Source organism: Kogia breviceps, chromosome 5 (genome assembly GCF_026419965.1).
Source record: "Kogia breviceps isolate mKogBre1 chromosome 5, mKogBre1 haplotype 1, whole genome shotgun sequence".
NCBI classification, from domain to species: Eukaryota; Metazoa; Chordata; class Mammalia; order Artiodactyla; family Physeteridae; genus Kogia; species Kogia breviceps.
In genome coordinates this window covers 20,021,666-20,041,176 of record NC_081314.1, presented here as the reverse complement: position 1 = coordinate 20,041,176, position 19,511 = coordinate 20,021,666, and the positions used below count along the sequence as shown (strand labels likewise).

The window sequence follows — 19,511 nt, the reverse complement described above, 5'->3', positions numbered from 1 at the left end:
TCATTAGCTTTTCTCTTTTTCTGTCCCAGGATCCCATCCAGGACACCATACCACATTTGGTTATCAGGTCTCCTTAGGCTACTCTTGGCTGTGAGAGTTCTCAGACATTCAGACATTCCTCGTTTGGAGGAGTACTGGTCAGGTATTTTGTAGAATGCTCCGCAGTTTGGGTTCGTCCATGATTTTCTCATGGTTAGACTGGGGTTATGTTTTTGGGGGGAGGAAGGCCACAGAGGTAAACCGCCCTTCTCACCACATTAGTTAAAGGGTACATATTTTCAAGATGACTTATCACTGATAATGCTAACCTTGGTCACTTGGCCAAGGCAGTGCTTGCCAGGTTTCGCCTCTGTGAAGTGTCACAGTTTCTACTTCTTTATTCCTCTGTGCTGCGTTCAGATGACTTCTTCAACCCTATCTTCCACTTACTAATTATAATTTTCTGCAGATGTCATTAAGTTAAGGACTTCAAATTGGGAAATTATCTAATCTGTTAATTAACCAATCATTGTATCTAATCTGCTATTTAACCATTCGCTGAATTTTTACTTTCTGTATGTAGAGAATTCCCATTTGTTTCTCAAATCTGCCTGTTCCTTTTTCACAGCGTTTGTTCCTTCCTGGTGTTTTCTATTTCTTCTTACAGTTCTTTAAACATTTCAATGTATTTTTATAGTCTCTTTCAAAATGTTCCATTATCTTAAAATCTTGAGGTGCTAATCTTCCTCACTGAATATATGTACTGCCTGTGGCTTATGGTGGGTCATTTCCTGTAAAACTGTTTATCATAAGCTCCTCTTCCATGGACATTGTCTTCTCTTGGGGATTCCAGTTGGTCTGGACTGTAGAAGTACCCCTCCAGAGTGGTTTTGCTCTTGTGTCTACCAGATGGCAAAGAGTTGTCACCACCCCGGAATGAATTTCTTATCCTAATTTATTTGCTTAGAGATTCCCATACCATGTGGATAGTATACATTCTGCTTCCAAGTCCATGTGGCATGGACTTGGTGTTTTGATTTCTCAGCGGAATTATTTTACCCAGAGGTCCTGTTAGACATATACCTCTTACCTGTAACAGGGTGATGGGCAAAGTTTTACGGGTTCCTTTCTCAGCAAGGGACCCAGTTTCCTACATGAGTCTTCGTGCCAGCTCCCCATGTCATCTTCAGTGCCTGTATGATTACTAACACCCAATCTGCAACAGGAGTTTCTTGAGGGTTTCTTTATACACAGCAGCTTCCCCTCAACCCCTGCTGGTACAGTCATTGTTTGGGTATCCAACTCATTCATCATTTCTTGCCCCTGAAGATTTCACTTTCTTTCTTGCAAGTTCAGCTCCACCTTTAAATATTTGATGGTGTTCTATTTTATGCAGCAACTCTAGGTATTTGGAGTAGGAGGGTCCCATGTTTTGTATACCTGTCATATGGATGAAAACCACAATTCACTATAGTTCTTTATGACCCATCTTATCCCAACTAACCAGAGCCTTTGGAAGACAGGGACCTTGCCTGATTCATGGCTGTATTCCCCACGCAGAGGCTAAATAACAGAAGCATGAAGGTGGCATGTTAGAGTTCAGAGTCTGCAGTCCCAGATGTATTGAGCAGAACCCAGTTCTGTTTCTACCTTCTCCTCCCTCACCAAACCCAGTTCTTTCCCCTCTTATTTGACACATCTTATAACTTTGAATCTATTTGTGCATCTGCCCACTGTTTTCATCTCTCATGAGGGCACGGCCCACTCTATTTTGTTTTGTTCATCATTGTACCTCCAATGGTTGATGGTAGGTGATCAGTAATTATGTGTTGCATGAATAAATGAACAAATTAATGCATGTCAGGCAGCTGTCCTGACACCATTCCTAGCCTCAGAGTTCTGAAACCCCTGCTGTTTATGACATCAGCAGAGTCCTGCCTTGCAAACAGCAGGTCACCAACTGACTCAACGCTCACCAAAATGGCTGCGTGAAAGCCAACCCAGGGATGTCACCACATCCTCCCAAGTATAAAACTCCAGGCTCAGGCAGCTTCCCTAGTGGCGCAGTGGTTGAGAGTCCGCCTGCCGATGCAGGGGACACGGGTTCGTGCCCCGGTCTGGGAGGATCCCATGTGCCGCGGAGCGGCTGGGCTCGTGAGCCATGGCCGCTGAGCCTGTGTGTCCGGAGCCTGTGCTCCACAACGGGAGAGGCCATGACAGTGAGAGGCCCACGTACCGCAAAAAAACAAAAACAAAAAAAAAACTCCAGGCTCAGGACCAGACCCCAGGCAGCCCTTAGCAGATACTGTCCCAGACTCTGCCCTCACCACCTCCCCCTGAGGCCCATTCTTCCTATATGACACAGAGCTGATCAGGTACACTCACTCCCCTAAGATGTCTGGCCAACCCTTAGGGCTGGATTCCCAAGCTCTGAGCCAGTCCTTGGGAGTGGGTCAACAGAAGAGCAGAGAGGCCTTCCTGGACAGAAACACTTCTCAATCTTCCCAGAAAAGAAAATGTTCCACAGTTTTGCCTCTCTTTAAGAGTTAAAGCATTGTTATCTGACTTCACCTCCATCACTGAGGAGCCATAAGACTCAAATGAAATAATAGATGTAAAAACTCAGTGACAACAGTGATGGGCGGCAGCCACAGGGCCCTGGGGCTCACTTTCCAAGTCAGTGACAAGGTCCAGGGCTGGAGACAGTCTGCTAGACAAGGCCGGTTCTACCTCGCTTGGGCTCGGCCAGTCGGCGTGGGTGCGATGTGGGCGTTACAGCCTGGGGCACAGGCGGGGGTCCACAGGAACGTTCCCACTGGCATTAGGCCGGATGCCCTCCGTACGGGTCTCTGTCAGGCCCCCTGATGATCAAGTCAGGGACTCTGGTCCCAGCGAGCCCCTTGTCTACTTGCTTCAGAGACATGTCGCCCAGCTGGAGGCCGGGAGGTGGACCCAGTGACCTGTCCAGGGCTCTTGCTGGACTCTCCATGAAAGCTCCCAAGTCAGGGAGAAGCGAGAGCTGGGGTGAGAAGAGAGAAAGACAGGGGTAAGAAGGTAGAGTGTGAGAGGTGGGGCAGGAGCAGGCCTTGGGCTCCTGAGAGCATAACAAACTGGGAGGTGGCCATCGTGGGAAGGTCTCTGCTGGTTCCAGGAAACCCCGGGCCCACCAGCCTCCCTAAAGCCTGAGGTCCCCTCGTGAGTGATAACCAGAACCAGCAAGGAAACCTTTGTGATCTGGGACAACAGGAGTCGGAGGGCCACATGTGACCCTCAGCAATACCCACCTTCAGAGCCTGGCCCGGCTTTTAGAGGAGGGTAGCCCAGGACACATGGCTTTCTGTTTCAACCTAGTTAGCTGGCCTTGTGGGAGAGGGGAGACTGCTTTCGACCAGAAACAATGAGGGGAGTGGCCAGGAAGAGGGGACTCTGCTAGCTTCACTCTGGGGGGATATACAATTCTGAAATTCAGTAATTCTATAAGTGAGGGGCACCATGTTTCTATAGCTCAGTTTTATCATTCCTCGTAGGGATTCCATACAGTAAGAGGTTAAAAATGCTGCACAAAGGGCAATGAAGTCAGGGCCAGGCGGGAGGACTTCCATGTACAAACAAGAGGCAGAAGTGGGCCCTGCCGCTTGGTTTCTCCCTGGAAGCCTCCAGTTCCTTCCTGCCATGAGTCCCTGAGGCTTATTTCCATTGCTGGGCACCATCCCTGGCTCTCCATGGGCACCTCCCCTGCCCCACAGTCAGTGGGGTGACCAACTTATCCCAATCTGCCCAGAATGTCTTCAGTTTTAAAGCTGAACGTCCTGTGTCCCAGGACACCCCTCGGGCCTGGGCAAATCGAGGCAGTGGGTCACATTGAGAAGCAGGGCCCTACAGGCCATTGTTTCTTGGAAACGTGAGGGTCTCTTCGAAAGCTGAGTGCAAACAGCGAAGCCTGGGGAAGAGCCTCCCACTTGCAAACATGCAGTAAAGGCTCATGAGTGAGCGAGGCCCAGGTTCTGGCGTCCACCCTCAGCTCCCCACCACCTCCCTCAAATGCACTGTGAATCAAAAGCAAAGCAGCACAATTTCAGAAGGGCCTGGAGCACAGGCAGGAAGGACATGTAAAACAGACTGAGAATGTGGTCAGTTTAATTCCATCCTGAAATCTCTCTGGCAGCCAGTCGGGCAGGACAAGTGTGCCTCTGGCAGCCTGCCGCCCTCCCCCTCCCCTCTGCCACTGTCCCCTTTCCCCACGCCAACAGGGGCCTCACTGCGTTCTCTAGCCGGCTCCTCTCCTGGGGTGTCCCACGGGCTCAGCCCAGGAACTGTCTGCTATTCACACCCCACACCTGTCCCACTTACATTTCCTAGGTTCCCTCTATGCCCAACAAGCTGGCTGGGTTAGAAAAATTAATTCTGACTTGAGGCCTGCTGTGTTGTTTCCCAAACTCTCCACCTGGGGTCACATCTGGGAGACATGAGCTAGACGTGGCATAGCTTCCTGGAGCATCAGGAATCCCTCCAAGATTTGGGGGGAAATACAACATATTATTTGGAAGCATGTAGATATATTGTGGAGGAAAATATAAAATACACTTGATTCTAGGATGAAACATAAAACACTACAGAAATGTAATATTCATGATTAGTTAAACCACATTTCCAGACACCACCCTTCATCCCCTTGTCCTACTCCATTGTGGAGACAGGTCATTCCCTTCTAGAATTCAGGGCATCTTGGTGGGAAGATTGACAGCCACTAGCTTGCTATACCCTCCCTGGTGCCCTCTGCATTTTAACTGAGGCCTTCTGTGCTCTAGGCCAGCATCTCTCAAGAGTGTTGGATGGAGCACCCTTTAGAACATAAATAGGTATGGTTGATGTTTGGGTAAACAAAATAAAACTTGTCATCAGGACTCTCAGGTTCCAACAGGACTTGGTGCACACTAAATGATAAAGAAAGGGTTAGTTTGCCCATATTTATAGAGGCAGTGGTCAGCCTTGTGGGGGTCAGTGCCAATGCTGACCAGACTGAGTGTCCCACAGGTCACAAGTCCTGGGGTTACTGCACCGGCTGGTGCCTTCTCCCCAAGCCACAGCCTCCATGGCATCTCCACTCAACAAGGCAACGAGGCTGGGAAGACAGCTCTGGAAGAGGACTGCTCACTGGAAAGGATCACCCCATCCATCCAGCCCACTGTGTAGTCTGAGAATCCTGGCCTTGGGTTCATCCTTCACCCCGATCAAATTTAATCCATCCCAGGGAATCAAGGTCCACGAAACCAAGAGAGCTGGGATTGATCGCAGACAACCCGGCCAGCCGCACCCTCCACTTTTGCCAGGTTTCAGAGCAGGTCTCCAGGCAAAGCTCAGACCCAGCTGGCCCTGCTCCTGGTCTCATCTCAATCAGCAACTTAGCATGAGATGGGTATCTGAGAACCTGAAAGGACCTCAGAGATCACTGAGCTCAGGCCCCCAGGTTCACAGATGAAAGAGTCCAGAACTGAGAGGCATTCTGGGGCCGTGGGAAGAAAGGGGTGGGGAGTGAGATGACCCTGGTGGGAATTTCCGCTTTGCCATTGACTGGATATGTGGTCTTGGATGTGCCTCGATTTCAAGTGTGAAATGGAGATGCTGATACCTCCCTTGCAGGGCTGTCTTTACGCACAGAAAAAGCTTAAGAACATAAACTGAAAAATCAAATTCAAGGGAAAAGACCACCATTCAGCTAAGGCCAGAAGAAAATCTGGAAACATGTAAATATGTAAGATCCCATCCATCTACTAAAAGCAAGCTTTAAATCTGTCCTTAAATCTTCCTAAAAGGCAAAGTAGAAGAGAAACTGAATGGGTTATAAGGTTTGGTAATCATTCCATTGCAGAATGAAAATCAAGTTTTACCTGAAATCAAGACTTGCTGTTTTTTTTTTTTTTTTTTTTATTGCACATATATTTTAATCTTCAATTTTAAAGTTAAAAACATAAGAGATAAACATTTGAAAACCTGTTTTTGGTAACTTTTAACAGATTGTGCAATCAATTAAATTCCCATAAAAACTGTATCTGAATTACCAATTTGTTCATAATTTGGTTATTTGATCACTTCAGACACATTAAAGATTAGCCAAAACATTCAAATACACATTTTTTTACAAAACTACTGCTACCTGCCTACTTAACATACTCTGAAACTCATCATCATGAATTTAATTCATTTCCTCATTCTCTTGACATCTACTTAGATTTAGAGTTACCCCAGCTTTTTTTTTTTTTTTAAACATCTTTATTGGAGTACAATTGTTTTACAATAGTGTGTTAGTTTTTCCTTTACAACAAAGTGAATCAGTTATACATATACATATGTTCCCCTATCTCTTCCCTCTTGCATCACCCTCTCTCCCACCTTCCCTATCCCACCCCTCTAGGTGGTCACAAAGCACAGAGGTGATCTCCTTGTGCTATGCGGCAGCTTCCCACTAGCTATCTAATTTACATTTGATAGTGTATATATGTCCCTGCCACTCTCTCACTTCGTCACAGCCCACCCTTCCCCAAGACTTGCTGTTTAGCTACAGTAATCAAGACATTGTGGTATTGGCAGAGAAATATACACATACATCTATGAAGCATGATAGAAAACCCAGAATGGACCCATACAAATATGGCCAACTGATCTTCAACAAAGATACAAAGGCAATTCAATAGAGAAAGGAGAGTCTTGTCAACAAATGGTGCAGGAACAATTGCATAACCACAGGCAAAACAATGAATCTTGACCTAAACCTCAAATCTCTACAAAAATTAACTCAAAACGGATCATAGATTTAAATGTAAAATTATAAAACTTTTAGAAGAAAACAGAGGATTTCTGCTTCAGGAGTTAGGATTTGGTGAAGACTTTTTAGACATGACACAAAAAGCAGTATCCAGAAAATTTAAAATTGATAAATTGGACTTTATCACAATCAAAACCTTTTTCTCTGTGAAAGATTCTGTTAAGAGGATGAAAACATAAGCTATAGACTGGGAGAAAATATTTGCAAACCACATGCCCAACAAAGGACTTGTATCTCACATATGTAAAGAAATCTCAAAACAACAATTTTAAAATCCAATTAGAAAATGGAGGGACTTCCCTGGTGGCACAGTGGTTAAGAATCCGCCTGCCAGTGCAGGGGACATGGGTTCGATCCCTGGTCCGGGAAGAACCCACATGCCATGGAGCAACTAAGCCCGTGAGCCACAACAACCGAGCCCGCATGCCACAACTACTGAAGCCCGTGCGCCTAAAGCCCGTGCTCCGCAACAAGAGAAGTCATCGCAAGGAGAAGCCTGTGCACCGCAACAAAGAATAGCCCCAGCTCGTTGCAACTAGAGAAAGCCTGAGCGTAGCAATGAAGATCCAATGCAGCCAAAAATAATAAAGAAAAGAAGGAAGAAAGAGAGAGAAAGAAAGAAAGAAAGAAAAAGGAACAGAAAAATGGACAAAATATATGAACAGATATTTCAGTGAAGAGCATATATACATGGCAAGTGAGCATATGAAAAGATGTTCAACATCACCAGCCATTAGGGAAATGCAAATTAAGACCATGGTGAGATCTCACTACACACCAATTCGAATAGCTAAAATACTCTACTTCCCGTTCCCTGAGACCTTGCACAGGTCACCTCCCCTCCTGGGCCCATTTCTTCATCTGGAGGAGGTTCCTGATGGTGTTTACATTCTACTGTTGCATAAAAATGGGGTCCTTTGGTTTATTTTCACCAGGGGCAATTCCTCTTTTTTGTAGGGGTGGAATTCTTAAAAAAAAAAAAAAAAAAAAAAAAAGGATAGCTAAAATAAAAAGCAGTAACAACACCAACTGCTGGCCAGGATGTAGAGAAACAATTTCTCATACCTTGCTGGTGCAAATGTAAAATGTTATGGCCACTCTGGAAAACAGTTTGGCAGTTTCTTTTAAAAATCAACATGCAACTACCACATGACCTAGCAAATGCACTCCTGGGCATTTACCCGAGAGAAATGAGAGTTTATGTCCACACAAAAACCTATACATGATTGTTCATAGCAGCTTTATTTGCAATAGCCCCAAACAGGAAACAACCCAAAGGTCCTTCAATAGGTGAATGGCTGGACAAATCACGATACATCCATGCCATGGAATAGTACTCAGCAATAAAAAGGAACAAACTATTGATACATGGAACAGCTTGGGTCGATCTCAAGGGCATTATGCTTAATGAAAAAAGCCAGTCTCAAAAGGTCACACACATATTGCATGACTCCATTTATATAATGTTCTCAAAATGACAAAATTACAGCGCTAGAGAACATATCAGGGATAGGAGTTGGAAGGAGACCTTTGTGGAGATGGGATAGTTCTGTCTTGAAGCAGTGGGGTGGTGGCTCCCTGGATCTGTACACACGATCGAGTGGCCTGGAACTATACTCACACATCATGGCAATGTCAATTTCCTGCTTTTGGTATTACACTGTAATTATGTAAGATGAAATCCTTGGGAGGAACTGGGTAAACACAGGACCTCTCAGCACTGTTTTTCCTATGAATCTATAATTATTTCAAAATAAATCCCTCTTCTACTTGTTCTGTGGCAGCACAGGTCACGAATTCATCACCAGGAGACATGAGGAAAGCTAGGAAGGGCTTTGAGCATAGTTACAGGAGGAAAGGGTCTAAGGGACCTTTGACCCCCACCCCACCCATTCCCGTAGTTCTCCCTCCCCACCCCCCAAACCATCCGCCCAAACTGCCTCCCCAACACACACACACACAAGCAGGGCAAGATGGGCCTCTCAGGGGACAGACACCCTGGAGATCATAATATATGCTGTCCCCAATGTCAGAGAAATACACCCTGGGGAGGGAGGAGCATATCTTAATCCACCAGGTTGATGAAGGAATTTTTTGGCCCAGGGGATTCTCTTCAGAGTGTCTCCCCAAGCATGGATATAGCACTTTCCTCTGGAAACTGAGAAGTTAAGCCCAAGCTGCTGCCCCATGATTGAGGGTCAGAGGCCTCAGGACGTTATGGACACAGGCCAGAACAAAGCACCTCTCCCTCATTTGGGGGCCTCCCTCCCAGGTCCCAGGTCCCAGGTCACCAGAGCCACCCAGGCCAAGCTGTGAGATTTGTCTGTCCCTTTCTTCCCACTGTTCTTCCCCAGCCTTCCGTCCCCACTGACTGGATATCCATTACTTCCCTACACTGGGGCCCTTGGGTGTGTTTAAGTTCCCCCAATTGGGGCAGCAATTACCAAACGACCACTCCTTCTATAAGACAACCTCAGTTTGGCCCCAGAAGTTGCATTTTCAGAAGAAACAAATCTCTTTGAGGCTGCCAGGATAAGTTAGCCAAAAGGCTACCCGCTAACTCCCCCATCCCGCCCCATAGTTGTTGAATGAACCTGTTTTTAATTTAGAGCTTTGGAGTTCTGGATGCCGAACTGCTCCCTCTAACGATGACTGGCGAGCAGGTCCTCTAGTTCTTAAGAATGCTGTAACCCAGAGGGCAATTGAGACTGTCTCTAGATTAAATACGATTGTATTGACTCCTGCAGAAGGAAGTGCCAGAAACTCACCCTGAGCCTGAGAGTCACCAGGCTCTTGAGATGAGATCAGGAGGAATGAAAGGGTCTGAGCTGTTAGTGCCCACGTGGATCTGTGCTGCAGCCACGGCAGTGGCCGCTGGTCGCGGCTGGGATGTGTGTGTCACCAGGGCCTGGAGAGAGCCCTGACCACTTGGAACAAACACATCTGAGGAAACTCCACGTGCTAATGCTGAGCTGACCAGCGCCGTGCGACAGAGAGGGCCAGGCGCACAGGGGTTAGGGGTTCTGACTTGGAGGCTCACGTTCCTGGTTCCTCTACACTCCACCCTTTCTGGCTATGCATCCAAGCCCAAAGGACCAGCCTCACTAAGACTTGTTTTCCTCATCATTAATGGGGACAGTAACAGCATCCAGTTGACACAGCTGTAATGAGGACTGCGTATGGGTAAGATATTTCCAGAGTTCCCAGTAAATTCAGACAGATCTGTTGCTATTTGCTACTATTGCTATTTTGAGATATTATTATTAACTGTAGTGTTTTTTAACTATTAACTATGTCTCATAGAATGAGGCGTAATTGGTGGAATAATCGATCCTAGATGACGTTTGAATTCACAGTCTTGTTTGTTGAGGTGAGAACTGACCTCACAATAATGCCAATCCCAGAAAGCCCAGTATGGTTTACAAAGCCATTTCCTCTGCCTCATTCCACATAATCCTTATGAAGGCCTCTTCCACCCTGCCTCCGGGAGGAGGGAATTGTTCATATTACCCAGGTTTTTTTTCCACATAAGGACTCCGAGGCTCAGGAATGCGTCCCTCTGTTACTAGTTAGTAAGGGGATGGCATGGGGCTTGGATCTGAGTCCCCTGGCTTCACCCCCTTTCCCTAAACTATATGGTATGTGGCATTTTGCAAGAATGTCATAAAGCCTATTGGTTAGTCTGTCCCAACAACAAGGAACCTAGAAAAATGATGGGTCTTCAGGTTGGGTGTCCTGTGTTCCTCCCATGTCACACATGTCACGACATGTGCAGTCTATACCCCCCTGGGAGGGTGCATGGCAGCCACCAAACCTCTCATTGGGAGAAGGATATGTCTCATCAAATAGCAAAGCCCCCAGAAGCCAGCCCTACCCCCTGGAAGAAACGACTTCAGGGAGTTTAACTAATGGAATTCCAGCCCCCAGATTTGCCTTGAGATATCCAATCTCCTACCTGGTTTCAGGCGGATAAGTGAAGCTAAGTGGAAGTTGCTCCTAACTCTGGTCTTAGAATTACCATAGATCAACGGAGGCAATGATTAAAGGAATCTGGTTTTTAGAGTTCAGAAAAACTGGTATGAGCCTTCCGGAGGCCAATTGGCCTGGGCTCAAGCCTCAGGCACGTGTGGTTAAATCATCAGCACATGATAAATTATCTTACTTTTATAGATCTTCAAAGTAACTGCTGCCATAAACTCATTTATTTTAGGGACTCAGGGCGGGTCTAAATGGATCAATCTCATTTGGGGTTACCCTCGCTGTCAGCTGTCTCTCCTGCTCCCAACCCTAAGAGTGGTGAAAACAGAGAGTTGCCCCCACCCTGGCTCCCTCCTGGGCCTCTCTCTTTTCAGACCACCCAACCGTTACCCCTGCCCTTTCCTCCCAATTCCTAATTTATAAACCCCAAATTTTCCACAATTCTCTGCTGAAACTTCTCTATACTCTTTTAGTGTTCTCATCAGGGTCTGGCCAAAGGAGAGGAGATTTGAAGATAATTTTAAACTATCTCAAAATTTCTATGTCTTATTTATGTCCAACCATGGAATCAATTCAACCTTTATTTAGTGTGGTGTGGGGAAAGAGCAGAAGCAGGAGTGGGGAGCCCAGCTCTACTGCTAACAATATGAGTAAGTACATAGATGGGCTCCACTGTGACCTCCAGGTCCTTTTCTGTTGGACACACATAACTGGCCCACAGAGACCCCTATCCTCCATTTGTATGTTCTGGGTTCCCCTTAATTGCGCCACTGGAGGCATTACCTATCCCCATCTGATTGTGTGATTGCCGGAAACCACCTCTCTGCACCATAATTCCCACCCTGACCCCAAGGAGCCGTGACCTGGGCTTTACAGCCTCCCACATCCTCACCACAGGAGGGGCATTCCTCAGTTGCTTCTGCAGTGCCAGAAGAGGCAAAAAAGCTAGAGTGTGGATTCAACCATTCCAGTCCTCTTGGATCTGTGAGGGGGTGGAAAGCACTCCTGACCCCCTGGGGAGGAAAGCATCCTCAGCACACTACTGCCTACACTCCTTCACCTACTCCCCATAATTTGCCAGGCACCTGTCTAGACTTTACGGAATAGACTGCGAAAGCCGTTGCTTTCCTGGGGCCAGTTCCGGACCAGGAAAGCTGGTCCAAGAGCTGCAGTGTCGGCTGCCAGCCTCGGGGGAATTCTCAGCATTGCAGGCAGCAGCCCGTTCAGGTAGCACAGCTCACGCGCTGCCGCCCTTGGGGAAGACAAAAGCCTAGCGGAGAACAGCCCTTCTGCCAGCCACCCAGGATGAGATGGGCTCTGATCTTCATCTCGGAGGGACCCGAACCTGTCCCCTACAAGGCGCCAGACACAAGCAACTCCAAGCCCACTCCCTTAACGAAGTAACTGCCCACAGGAGCCCCAAAAGGAGCCCCGGAGATGTTCTTTTTCAAAGAACAGAACAATTCCCTCGGCTAGTGCCAGGACTATCTGAATAGAGTTGGCCCAATAAGCAAGTACTTTCATCACCCTGTTTCCTACCCTGACGAGGGCGTGTGAGCACGCGCGCGAGCACATACTCGCGCAAACACATGCACACACGCACACACGCCCAGCACGCTTTTCCCTGGCCAGGTGCCCCCTCGCCGGCGGCGCGGGGCCCGCGGGGATGCGTCCCGGAGCGCGACAATGACGGAGGGACGGCGGGGGAGGGAGCCCGACCCCAGCGACTCCCGAGCGCCCGCAGCACCGACGCCGGGACCCCGCCGAAGGTGCGCCCGGCGCGGCTCGGGCCATGACGTCCCGGGTTCTCCGCTCACCTTAACGTTGCTGAAGATAGAGCGGGGACAGCGGCCAGCTCGGCCCGCAGAGGCGCCGCTGCCCTGGCGCGCGCCGGGCTCGGGTAGGAGCCCCATGGTGGCTGCAGCGCGGGGCCCGGGTCGGGAGGCCGGGCAAGCGGGGCCGGGACGCCTGGGCTGCGGCGGGCGGGCGGCCGGCGAGTGGCGAGTGCGGCGTTGGTGGCCGGAGGAGGCACGCGGCGCGGCCGGAGGAGACTGAGCGCGAGGGTGCGCGCTCAGAAGTTTTATAAGTGGCCGCCGCCGCCGCCACCGCCGATGATGAAACGCGCGCTCCCTCCTCCCTCTTTCCCTCCGGTGTCAAAGGCGCTGCGAGCCCCCGCCCCGCCGCCGCCCCCTCAGACAGGTGTGACGCGGTGGCCAGCTGCGCTTGACCTCATTCCGACCGGAGTTGTCTCGGCGCCCGCAGCCCTGCAGGGACCCGCGAGGCTCGACCGCCCCTGGAGAAGGTCCCGCCCGCTGGAGGGTGGGGGCGGGAGGGGGCGGGAGGTGGCGGGCCCCGGGAGGGCGAGGTCTGAGGGAGGGGGCGGGAGGATGAGGAGGTGGGGGGCGCCCGGGGCGCTGACGGGGCGGGGTGAATGCAGCGGGCTCGCAGACTGCAGGGGCCCCGAGAAGGGATCGGCAGGGCTGCGGGGGCCGGAGGAGACTGGCGGAGGAGAGAGGGGCGCCGGGGGGGCCAGCGGGAGCCAGGGGAGTCGGAGAGGCGCCGACGCTTATGAAGGGAAGCGGAGCCTCCGCGCCCCTCCCGACGCGCTCAGGGAGGTTTACGGAGTCGGTCTCTGCTTGTTTGCACTCGCCGAAAACCTGGGCTCTCAGTTCCGGTGATGGCTCTGAGACTTGCGGAGGCTCTGTTTGCGTCCAAGACTGATTTATATTTAAACTGCTCTTTGCGCTGCAGAGGGGCCTGGTAACAAAGGTGGAGAGGTGGGGGCCGCCCGGGCTGGGCCTGGACTCTCTGGACGGGAGCCAAGGTAAACTGGAGGTGCTGTCCAGTGTCAGCATGGCTGCGCCTGTCCTGGAGTGTTGAGGGGAGAGGCGGCGGGGGGGGGGGGGTCGTGGACAAATGGGATGCACCCACTGATCTCCTTTTCAGGGCTGGAATATGGAATAGAACAGACGCTTACTTTTTTTACCCCCAAGATCTTTTCCACCAGGAGAGGTAGTGCAGAAAAGAGAAAGAAGGTGACACTTTCACGAGAAGGGTAAGAAGGGTCTGCCCAAAGCAGCTGCAGTAAGGAATCCAGTTCTGGGGGTATTTTTCTAACTTCCTAATTCCTGTAGTTCTCTGCAGAACCAACCTCTTCAAGCCCCCACCCTCACATCCCCCCTCCCAGCTATTCCCAGGAAAAGATGCCCCTCAACTCCCAGGAAGATTCGGCTAAGACAGGGGCCACAGGACAGATGGACCATGTAGGTTTCTTACTTCTACCCAAGGCCTGATGCCTTTCTAGGCCTGGTCTGGGCTGTCCGATGTCCAGGGGCTTCTCCTTTCTACCTGTGGCCCAGGACCCTGGACACAACAAAACACAGTGCTGGAGGAAAAGCCATTGGACAGTGGGTGGCCTTGGGCCACTTTACTCACCCACAGATCGAGGGGCATCAGAGAGGCTTTCCAGAGCCCTGCAGCAGCCCCAGATCCAGAGTAGGCATGAAACTCAGGTCACCAGTAAGCCATCTTAGAGAACTTGCAACACAAGAACGGCCTTCCCCACAGAGCACTCAATGTGTGCTGGGTGCTGGGCTGTAGCAGCCATGGGGGACTGCGCCAGGCATTCTGCTGGCACCCCCCAGGCACGATGCCACAGAACCCCAGCATTAGCCCAACAGTTATCAGCACTGTCACAATCTGGATTTTACAGATGATGATGAGATCAACCAGAAAGAGTGACTGGAAGTCATACACCTAGTAAGCGATGAAGCTGGAACCTGAACCCTGCTTTCCTGACTCCAAAGCCCAGACTTGCAGCACTATGCCCTTTGAAAAGCTATCTATCCCAGCAGCCTCATTTCACAAGTGAAACCAAGTAGAGACCAGAGAGGGCCCAGGCCAAGGTCATGGTCACATTAGGGCCGCCGTGACTGGTGCCTCTTCCTCAAACCTTGACTGAGTCCTTGCCATGGTCCTCTGATAGAATCCTAGGCAGGGTCAGCCTCTCCAACCCTCACCTTGTCCTGCTCCATTAGTCTTGCCTCTGACCGCTGTCAGGACTAGCATCATCTTTAAAGAAAAGGTCTATTCTGAAATACCCACAGATGGTTATCTGCCATCCTCTGCCTTTTCTATGGGGGAGTGCAGCTAAATGTAATGGAGACCCAGCTGAAGTTGGGGCCTCAATGAGATTGTCTTTCATAATAAGAAGCCACTAGTAGGTAGTCCAGGGGTCATGACCTAGGTCCCTTCAAGATTCCTTAGTGTGTCCTCCTCCCGTCCTTATGGCTGGCTCATTGTCACAAGATGGCTGCTCCACCGCCAGCCTCCTCTCCTAATTCCAGGGAGGAAGTGGAAGACAGAAAACAGGAAGGGGCCGTGAGCACATCAGGAAAGCACATCTCTCCTGTGCACACTCAGCTACCCTTCCTTAAGCCTTGTTGGCCCAAACTGGGTCACATGGTCACCCATTAGAAGGCGGCTAAGAATTGTAGTTAATACTCTAGCTGCTTCCTTTCAGTGTCTACACATAGGGTAACCCATTTCCCTCAAAGAACACCCCCAGGGTCTGTTTCTAAGACTCTTCCCAGACCCTTTGATTTCAGCAAATACTTCTCAGCACTAGAAAAACAAAGTACAAGGACAGTTCCTTGTGAACTCTATGAACTCAGGGTGGGGAGTGAGGAGAGAAAGCATCAGTGTGACATAGGAAAAGAGTTGTTGTGCACATCTGCTATGGGAACACAGAAGAGGGGTCCTAACTCATCCTGGGGCAGCAGGAAGGTTTCCTGGAGGAGGTGACTTTCAAGCTGAGCCCTAGGGACGGTCGGGATTGGGAGGATTAAGGTGAAGGAAGGTAAATCTGCCCCATGATTTGAGTTTGGCTGGAGCATGAGACCTGGGGACAGTGGGAAGTTGTGTGGTGAAGAGGTTGGGACACGAGTGGCATGCAGTGAAGTGTAGGTCTTATCCCCAACATCATGGAGAGCCTTTAAAGGCTTCTGAACAGAGGGTGACTTGGGCTGTTTGGCATTTTACATGGGCCTGTCTGGCGGCGGGGTCAGAGTGCAGTGGGGCAGTCTAGAAGGCATCTCAGGAGCTCTGCGGGGATGACTCCCAGGGTCTGCCTTGGGCAACCGGCATCAGTGACACCAACTACTGACAGAGGGGACCAGAAGGGGCGGCAGCAATTGGGGCAGTGCGGTGAGTCCTCCCAGGTTCATTTTGAGTTCAGACTGCCTGGAGCACATGCAGGCAAGGTGTCCAGCAGGCAGGTTGGTCCAGGGACCCAGCGCTCAGGGCGGACGCTGAGCTAGAGACTGTGGCCTGGACATCCGCATGGAGGCAGCGGGTAAGCCTCAAGAAAAGATGAGTCTCCTGGTGAGAATGTGCCGGAGAAATAGGTCTAGGACCAGCCACAGCGACATCCAGGTGGCGCAAAGGAGACAGAGGGGAAGAGTCCAGCACGGAGGGAAGTAAACCAGAGAGTGCATGTCCACATGCTGATATAACCCCGGGGTAGTGTTTCGAGGAGGAGGTCAGGAGCATGCCTAGGGTGGTGAGGAGGGAAGATAAGACCCAAGGATGGCCATCGGGCCGGCTATAGGCTGGCACCGAGGACCTTGGCAAGTGTTTCCAGTGAATGATATGAGCAGAAGCCAGACTACGTGGGCTGAGGAGGAGCTGGAAGGGAGAAAGTGCAAACGGAGGCCAGCAGGACTTGCCCCAGGGGTGCAGAGGGAAGAAGAAAGATAAAGGAGCTGAGCAGCTTCTCATCTCAGCCCTGAGACCTCCTGCTTCCTCTCCGCTTGAAGCTGGAGCAGTTACATGTCCCTCCTCCAAGCTTTTGCTCATGCTGTTCCGCCTGCCCTGCTGCCTGCCTCATAGCACTTCGTTTCTACCCTTCAAGGGCAACTCCTGTTACTGCCTATTCTGGGCCCCCATAAAAACAGTAGAACCTGTCGCATACAGTACCCCCTGTCACTCAGGAAACTAGAGGTCATTATGCCCATTTCACAGATGAACAAACTGAGGCTCGGGGCTCTTCCCTAACACATACCATGTGTTCCTGCCTTTATTTTCACAGGTTCCAGTGGAGACAATACATGTGTTGCTGAGGCCACAGACCCCAAAGTCAGACATAGATGCCACTACCCCTCACAAGCCGCGTTACCTTAGTTGGCCTGCTTCACCTCTCAGCTTCTCTGTGCCCATCCTGGGGCTGTTATAAGTGTGTGAGGTAGTGCCGAGAGTTCCTGGTGCTGGTGTGGGAGCTGCCGGTGCCTGGTGGTTGGTGGGATTGATGGTGTTCTCTTCCTCCAAGTCAGCTGTGAGCTCCTTGAGACAAAGGGTCTGTGTTCATTCTCTTTGAGTCCCCCATTTGGCCGAGCTTATCCCGTTGCTTTAAAATGTTTATTTAATGGAACTGAGCTGAAATGAAGTCCAAAAAGACCCAGTGACTGGGAAAGGCCTCATTGCTCCTGAGGCCTCCAAGCCCTCGCTGTCTCTGTCAACCCCCTACTGCCTGCATTCCGGGCCCCTCCCTTCTGCCCCCTGGAGGCCTCCCTCCTCAGCCTTGTCATCACTGGAGGCTGGCCAGGGGGCCCTTGTGGCTCAGTCCCCGAGCCACACCCAACACTCTTGCAGCCACTAATGGAGGTCTGTTGACAATATGGACTCAACTATGATCCTGCATTAACTCTGCCCACCTAGCTCCTTGTGTGCCAAGTTGAGGGGGTGGTGAGGGGGGCCCAACGCCTACCCCACCACCAAGGTGGAGGGCACCTCTGCAGCCGAGTGCTCCACCAACTTTGTCAGTGTCACTGGTCGGGAGGCCCGGTCCCCTGTGAGCCGCCCTGGCCACTAGTTTATATTTTCATTGGACAAACATGCAGTGTTGACAGTCCTTGCCCCGTGCTGGCACAATGCTGATTCATTTAATCCTCAAAGCAGCCCAATAAGAGGGATTACTTTTATTAGAGCCATTTTATATGTGGAGAAACTGAGGCACAGAGAGGTTAAAATAACTTGCTCAAGGCCACATAGTTAGGCCGTGGCAGAGCCAGGATTCAAACCCTGGCCTCTTGGTGTAGAGTCCCAGCTCCTGGGGGTCCCCGCTCGCAGCGTTCGGGCAGGACAAGTGTAGTCCCCCACCGGATGGACCTTCAGGGGTCTGAAGCCACCTGGGGCCTCACCCACCCCTGCCCCCTCAGAACCTCCGCTGCCAGCAGCACACCCAGCCAAGAGTGGTCTCCCTGAGTGAGGGTCTGAGCACAGCCCGGGGCCTCCGGGACCCTTCTAGATCCAGCTCTGAGGGCCCTCCATTCCTCTCTCCTCTACCTGGCACCTTCCCTCCTGCAGCACCTGCTGCACACCCTTCTCTCGGCCACTGGGCCCCTCCCGGGGTTGACCTAGCTCCCCACTCCCCATGTGAAAATGCAGCAAAGAGAGGAAGGGGCAGGGGTCCCGCTCCTGGGACCCCAGCTACATCGCATGTTACCTGGGGTACACCAGTGCTCGCTCGGGGTGGGGCACACAGATGGGTTGTTTGCTCTCTTCCAGGAAGGGCTTCTCAAGGCCTTGGTGTCCTGTTCCAGCTCTAGGTCTCACCCAGTGCAGGTCGCTCACTGCTGTGGCAGGAGATGCAGCAGGTTCAGGAGAAAGAGAGACCACAACAGGGCTGGCCCTGCACCCCTCCCTGTGAGCGACGAGTCCAGCCAGGCCCCATCCTCTGTGTTCCATCAGCCCGGGTTCAGGTTGTCCCCACTTGGTGTTATCATAGCCCGTCCTCCTGCGTGACCACCAGCCAGCCTCCCTGCAGGGCTCGGACTTCACGTCGACTTCCTGATCCTGCTGAGGTCATGCCACACGCTGTCGGCGAGCATCTACCGTGTCCTTGGCCCTTTGAGGGCCTGGAGCCTGTGGATCCTGTCGTTTGGATGTTACCAAGTAACCAGAAAACCAATGCTTTGTCTCTTTGCCATGACGCTTGTTTTCGAACTGTTTGTTAATCTTTATATTATAGTCTTTCAAAAATAATTTAACCGTGTTTGAACTCTACTCCACCCATCATCCCACACCACTGTTAAAACTTTACTCTGGTTTCTAGTTTTCCTGTTTCTTTGCAATAAGCAATGTTTTTACTTAGAAAAATCACAGTATAGCATTTAGCTCTTACTTTTTACAATAAGCATTTTTCCACGTTGAGAGGGGCTTGTCACCATCTCTTTGAATGGCTGAGTGGGCAACCAGGAGTTATTTAAGCTCTCCGCTTTTGTCTTTTACACACAGGGACTTGATGGATAACTTTTTGCAGAAAGCTCTTTGCCTTTGGACTGCTGGCCAGCAGTGTAATCCAAACACCTCTAGATATTTTCCTCTGTGATATTCCTCCTGCTTAGGTCTTGTCTCCTCACCAGTGACACCCCTCCTGGCCCCTGTAGAGGAAAGCCGGCACCCCAGGGGAATGGCCTGACTTGCTACTGTAAAGTCCACCCAGGCCCTGGGAACCTCCTGGGGTCTTTCTTGTCTCCAGTAGCCCAGACAAAGCCCTGGAACTCAGAGAGCCAACTCAGGGCTGATCCACAGATGCCAGGCGGTGTGGCTGCCTTGATCCGACACTCTGTCCCCCATCCCCAGTTCTGGAGAAGGAGCTGTAGGCACCTTGTGTGAGTACCTTCCCGGAGAGAGCTAACTCCTCACCTGTACAGTCAAGGCATTGGGCTCCACG

The 19,511-nt window shown here is 50.8% G+C and overlaps 1 protein-coding gene and 1 long non-coding RNA gene across 4 annotated transcripts in view; one reads left to right on the top strand and one right to left on the bottom strand.

The window, feature by feature from the left end:
- Positions 1-12,996, bottom strand: part of SLCO2A1 (solute carrier organic anion transporter family member 2A1) — a 77,874-nt gene extending 64,878 nt beyond the window's left edge. The window contains exon 1 of one of the 2 annotated variants that reach the window (XM_067033774.1): positions 12,598-12,996. In XM_067033774.1, coding sequence (XP_066889875.1) covers positions 12,598-12,693 — 96 coding nt within the window. In that variant the 5' untranslated portion in view covers positions 12,694-12,996. The remainder of the gene's footprint in view (positions 1-12,597) is intronic. The other variant, XM_059064832.2, reaches the window with a different exon arrangement.
- LOC136794227 (uncharacterized) lies at positions 12,399-18,820 on the top strand. Of its 2 annotated transcripts, XR_010840629.1 has the most exons (3): positions 12,399-13,082; positions 13,532-13,604; positions 16,869-18,820. It is a non-coding gene; the product is annotated as an uncharacterized lncRNA (long non-coding RNA). The 2 variants fall into 2 exon arrangements; XR_010840630.1 differs by lacking the exon at positions 13,532-13,604.
- Positions 18,821-19,511: the final 691 nt, after the last annotated feature.